At 41.6% G+C, this 6,024-nt stretch overlaps 1 protein-coding gene across 1 annotated transcript; it reads right to left on the reverse strand.

Annotated features, from left to right (window-relative positions):
* Positions 1-276: 276 nt before the first annotated feature.
* On the reverse strand, positions 277-1,430 carry LOC149455147 (G protein-coupled receptor 20-like). Its single transcript, XM_089686557.1, has one exon. It carries the CDS (start codon positions 1,294-1,296, stop codon positions 277-279), a length of 1,020 nt encoding a protein of 339 aa, XP_089542683.1. The 5' UTR covers positions 1,297-1,430.
* Positions 1,431-6,024: the final 4,594 nt, after the last annotated feature.

The following is a 6,024-nucleotide window of genomic DNA, read 5'->3' on the forward strand; positions in this document are numbered from 1 at the left end:
CCAATTTACATTCCCGCTAAACTGTACCCATATAATACAGACAAATTCTGTAACAACATTACCATGTTCAAATCAGGCAAAATTTCCTGATACTGGTTTAGAGACTTAAAAGTAAATTATGTAATCTGGTAACAGGGAATTTTCTTAACCAAATCAGTACATTCCTTCTCAGTGATATTATCTTTGTACACTCTAATTAGACAGAACATATTAGTTTCTTTTTCCTGAAAAAAAGGGAACCAGTCTCAATGCCTAATCTATCTTTTGATTGCATCATTACTCCTGTATTTTACTAGCCCCCAGGGCGAGCTGCCTACGGCAGGGGCAGGGACTGTTAAAAGGAACTGGTGACGGTTGTTCTCTGAAAATACTATTCCTAGCGGATTGGAAATGGCTAGTAACAAAACAATAGACAATGGGATCCATACAACTATTAAAACTACTCAAAGTTACTGTGACATGGTACACAATGAGGATGACATCCCGAGACACCTCACTGCAGACACAGAAAACCACTTGACTAACATGAATGGGAGTGAAACAGACTGTGAAGATGACCAGCACCATTATGAGGAGCTGTACCGCCTTCACCCGTCTCTCTCGGCTTTGGTTCATTTGTATTGACTTGGACAAAGTCCACATGATCCGCAGGGTGTAGAAAACAACAATCACCAAAGGAACAAAATACTCAAAACCTGTCAGCATAAGTAGCTGGAAAAAACAACAATGTTTGTGGTTAATCGTTGTGGTCAGTATGATGAAAGTTACAATCACAGCAAATATCCAAATCAAAACACAGATGCATTTGGCATAACTGGGATTTCTCCATCTGCATGAGGCTTTGGCTTGCACAATGGCCAGGTAGCGATCAACACAGATGCAGGTCAGGAAAAGAATACTACAGTACATGTTCACAGAGTACGTAAAACTGTGAACATAATAGCAGATATGACAGGTCTCTACATTACGGTAATACATAACAATTCGTGCTGGTAGAGAGAGACCCACTAAAAGGTCTGTCACTACCAAGTTAATGGTGTAAATAACAGAGGGTGTCCTTACTTTGGTCTGAAAACAGAACACATAAAGGGCCAAACTGTTCAGTATTATGCCCATCAAAAAAATAAAAGAGTTGATAATTAGCAACGCCACCCAAAGGCCATAGAACCTTTGATGCAAGGTTTCACCTGGGTTGGCTTGTTGAGGGATTTGGAATTGTTTGTCATTTGCTATAGATTCATTCAGTTCAAGTTCTCTGGATGGGTTGAAGTTTCCAGGGCTGACGAAGCACTCCATGTGGTTCAGATCAATCTCTCAGGACTTCTCTGGCTGCTTCTTCTGTATCTGTGTCTTTGTCTTGCTTCTTAGGGGTATGGTTTACTCTTTTCACACATCTGGCATGGATCCAGGCCTTGGAATCCTCAGTCAGAACAGCGGTCCTAGTGACAGCGATCACGGAAACAAGTTGGTTCCTGTGAAAAAAAAGAGAAAAGTGCCAGCAACATTTCTTTCAACCTTGTCCAAACTTTCAATAAATTTTCTCACATATTCTTCCTGAATCAATCCTAAATCCCCTCTTTCTACCATAAGTGGCTGTCTGGCCCAGGGAGTGGGAAAAAGTCTATCCATTAAAACCTAAAAAAGGGGGGGGGGGGTAACCTGTCTTCTTAGAAGGAATCATCCTTATCTCTATACCTGAACTCTGAGGGACATTTCCACCTAGCGGCTAAACATATCCACAATTACCCAAAAATATTCCTGTCCTTTTCCTACTTCTGGCATGTGTGTAAAATCTACCTGTGAGTGGATAAAAAATGTTAATGTCTTGCCTTGTGAGGATTGTTCCTAATGTATGTAATGCATCTAGACACATATGATTTTACCATAAAGGGGGGGGGGCCAGGGATGAAAAAAAATCCAGCAGTTCACATGTAACCTACCATCCCCTGTGACCTATCCCATAATACTGTGAGCTGTGACCTACCCCATGATACTGTAAGATGAACAGAGGTGCACTAGCTTCTAGAATACATGGTCTCCCCTCTTGTGACACAAAGTCCAGTTAGTGGAACTTTGGTCACACTAACTACATTCCCCTTAATATCTTTAGAAGTAGCAAATGTACTGCAATATTTGATCTAACAGTGACATTTAAAATTGGAGCAGGATCTAAAGTGGGAGGAATATATTTTATTCTCAACTTGGGGTTTAACAACAGTATAACCTCATATTCACTAAATGGTGGTGTGTAAGGTGGTCTCTTGTCCAAGAGTAAATGACATAGCCATTTGAATCACCATCACAAATAATAGCAAACTTCTGAGACACACAGGCATGCCTTGAACCTGTACCAGAACCATCTCTGAGAAAAAACAAAACAAAAGGGCGGAGTGTACCTCCATGCTCCCCAAGCCAGGATTCCTGACATAGTTTTACAATTTTCCCTAACATACAGATAAAACATTTGATCATATGCGGGCAGACCAAGACCAGGGGCTATTACCATAGCATGTTTCAGATACACAAAAACATTACACATTTCAATTAACCATTTCTCAAGATCTGACATTTCTGAACCTGTGGTTTGTCTCAAAATACTGTCATAGTAGGAACAGTCAGGTATCCATTGGCGGCAGCAACCAATCATGTCAAGAAAGGTAAGCATGTCTTTCTTGGTCAATGGGCGGGGCAGACCCATAAGAGCCGCAGCTCTCTTTGTGACTGAATTTCCTATCACCTTTTGTGAGGACAAAACCAAGGTATTCAACAGTTTCTTAATACACTCCACCTGGCTGGCTGTCCGCACTGAAACCAACTAAACCATGGCTAGGAGTTCATGGCTTGGGGCCTGGAGGACTACAGTATAATCCTGGAGAAATTCACTCCAGATAAAACTTTTACTTCTAAAGTTAAAGGCAAAAATTAGCCATGTCTCCTTAACAACAGGAATTTGCTAAAAAAAACAATTTGTCAAATCAATCACTGTAAAAAAAACAACTCGGCATCAGGTGGGATGGAGGAAATGAGTATTGGTACGTCAGGTACTATTGGGACAATGAGAATTACAAGAACATTTATAGCCCTCAGGTCCTGCACAAATCTGTAAGAACCGTCTGGCTTCTCAACTAGATTTATTGGGCTGTTGTATGGTGAAATCACCTTTCCAAGGATTCTTGCCTTGAAACAAATGCTCCACCATGGACACTATTCTTTCCTCATGTATTTTAAACAAAAGGGCCTTATTTATGAAACACAGTGTGGCCTTGTATTGGAATGCAGGAAATGAATCCCACATCCAAGGAACTTTCTGCTCAAACTTTATATTGTTCCAGCAGAGAGTGAGGGGTCATATTTCAATAAACACTGTCATAACAGGGACAGTTGGTATCCCGGCAGATTAAGCTACAATACCTCCTTTCCCAGAGTTTTAGATTAATACTAAGCTTTCCCAATAGAACAAATCAACTGGACAATTGGGTATGATTTTGAATAAATGCTCTAGCAGCAAAACAAAAAAACTGAAAAAGTGGTGCTTTAAAAATGTCGGTGGGTTTCCCACCTGTTCTTATAGAGAGTTTTCCACTTTTTCAGCGAATTCTCTCCACATACTGTTTCAGGTGGTGAACTCGGGATGTCTGTTACATCCAGACTTTCACTCTCCCTTAATACCAGGGAACCTGAACCCGAGGATTCTTCAAAAAATAAATCCTCCTCAGTAATTGGAGTGACAATTCTCCCTGCGGCTTCATGTGTGGCAGGAGTTTGAACTACACTCTGAGAATCCTCGGGAGTTTGAACTGTAGAAGGCTGTGTGGCAGAAATCTGAACTGCACTAGTTATTTGGTGTGTCTGTGCAGATATTAAGACTGGTGATGTGGGAGGTGCAGTGGGAATAGGATTCTGGACTACATAATGGTTGGTTAGGAAATCAACAATTTCCTCTGTAAGGGTGGGATAACCGTACGGTGGAGGGAGTAACATGAGAGGGTGTGTGGATCTGTCTATTTCTGACTCTAATGAATGTATTCTTGCTGCATCATTATTTCTAACTTCGGCCTTCTTTTGCCGCTTATTTTTCCTATAAAACCAAAGTGGAGCAAACGTCACCCAATTCTGTCTACCCCTGGCCATATATCTTGGGTCCCACATGGGGTCTCCTTCGTACCATGGGAATGACTGTTTTTCTCCCAGACAGAGTCCCCTGACCATAACCATATGAAAAACATCATTATCACCACTATAGGGAAATGGATCCACACTGCCCATTACTTCGCTCCATTCTGCTAATCTATCTACCCAGGGGTGAATTAAAGAATAATCTGTCCCACAGATACGGGCTACATAATCTATACACGATTCACCAACATTTGGGAGAGGGGGCTTATTCCTACTCTGACTTCTCCCCATATCTTACACTTGAATATATCTGTATCACAAATCTGTCCTATAGGCTGTAATGACAATTTATCCTATAAAAATGCCTGGACCTAAGATACTTTCTCTAGTCTTTCTCTAGTGACTGATAAAAGTGAAGATTACAGTTGCAAGAAAAAGTATGTGAACCCCTTGGGATTATGTGGAGTTTTGCATGAATTGGGCATAAAATGTGCTCTGAACGTCATCTAAGTCACAACAATAGAAGAACACAGTCTGCTGAACATAATACTACACACACATTAGATCTTGCCATGGTTTAATTGCACATAACATGTAAACATTCACAGTGCAGGGAGGAAAAAGTATGTGAACCTTTGGACTTAATAACTGGTTGACCCTCCTTTGGCAGCAATAACCTCAACCAAACGTTTCCTGTAGTTGCATATCACACTTGCACAACGATCTGGAGTAATTTTGGACCACTCCTCTTCACAAAACTTTTCAGTGTAGCAATATTCTTGGGATGTCTGGTGTGAATCGCTCTCTTAAGGTCATGCCACAGAATTTCAATCGGGTTGAGGTCAGGACTCTGACTGGGCCACTCCAGAAGGCGTATTCTGTGCTGTTGCAGCCATTGTTTTGTTGAAGTACTTGTATGCTTTGGGTCATTGTCCTGCTGCATCACCCATCCTCTGCGGAGCTTCAGTTGGCAGACAGATGGTCGTACGTTTTCCTGAAAAATGTCTTGATAAACTCTGGAATTCATTTTCCCATCAATTACAACAATCCGTCCAGGCCCTGAGGCAGCAAAGCAGCCCCAAACCATGATGCTCCCTCCGCCATGTTTTACAGTGGGGATGAGGTTTTGATGTTGGTGTGCTGTGCCTTTTTTTCTCCACACATAGTGTTGTGTGATCTTCCCAAACAACTAAGTCTTGGTTTCATCTGTCCACAGTATATTTTGCCAGTAGTGCTGTGGAACATCCAGGTGCTCTTTTGCAAACTTCAAACGTGCTGCAATATTCTTTTTGGACAGCAATGGCTTCCTCCGTGGTGTCCTCCCATGTACTCCATTCTTGTTTAATGTTTTCCTTATTGTAGATGTGTCAACAAAAATGTTAGCATGTGCCAGAGATTTCTGTAGGTCTTTAGCTGACACTCTGGGATTCTTCTTTACCTCATGCAGCATTCTGCGCTCTTGCAGTCATTTTTACAGGACGACAATGCCTAGGGAGGGTAGCGACAGTGCTAAACTTTCTCCATTTGTAGACAGTCTGTCTTAACGTGGACACATGAACATCAAGGCTTTTGGACATACTTTTGTAACCCTTTCCAGCTTCATGCAAGTCAACAATTCTTGATCGTAGGTCTTCTGAGAGCTCTTTTCTGCGAGGCATGGTTCACATCAGACAGTGCTTCTTGAAACCAGTAAACCCAAAACAGGTGTGTGTTTTTTAAGGGCAGGACAGCTGTCAGCAACACATCCAATATCATCACACTGATTGGAGTCAAGGTTGGCTCACTCCTGGCTCCAATTAGCTCTGGGAGAAGTCATTAAGCTAGGGCCTCACATACTTTTTCCTCCCTGCACTGTGAATGTTTACATGTTATGTGCAATTAAACCATGGCAACATCTAATGTTTGTGT

The sequence above is a fragment of the Staurois parvus genome, unplaced genomic scaffold (genome assembly GCF_062004578.1).
Source record: "Staurois parvus isolate SC_StPar_1 unplaced genomic scaffold, SC_StPar_1.0 ptg000402l, whole genome shotgun sequence".
Taxonomy (NCBI): Eukaryota; Metazoa; Chordata; class Amphibia; order Anura; family Ranidae; genus Staurois; species Staurois parvus.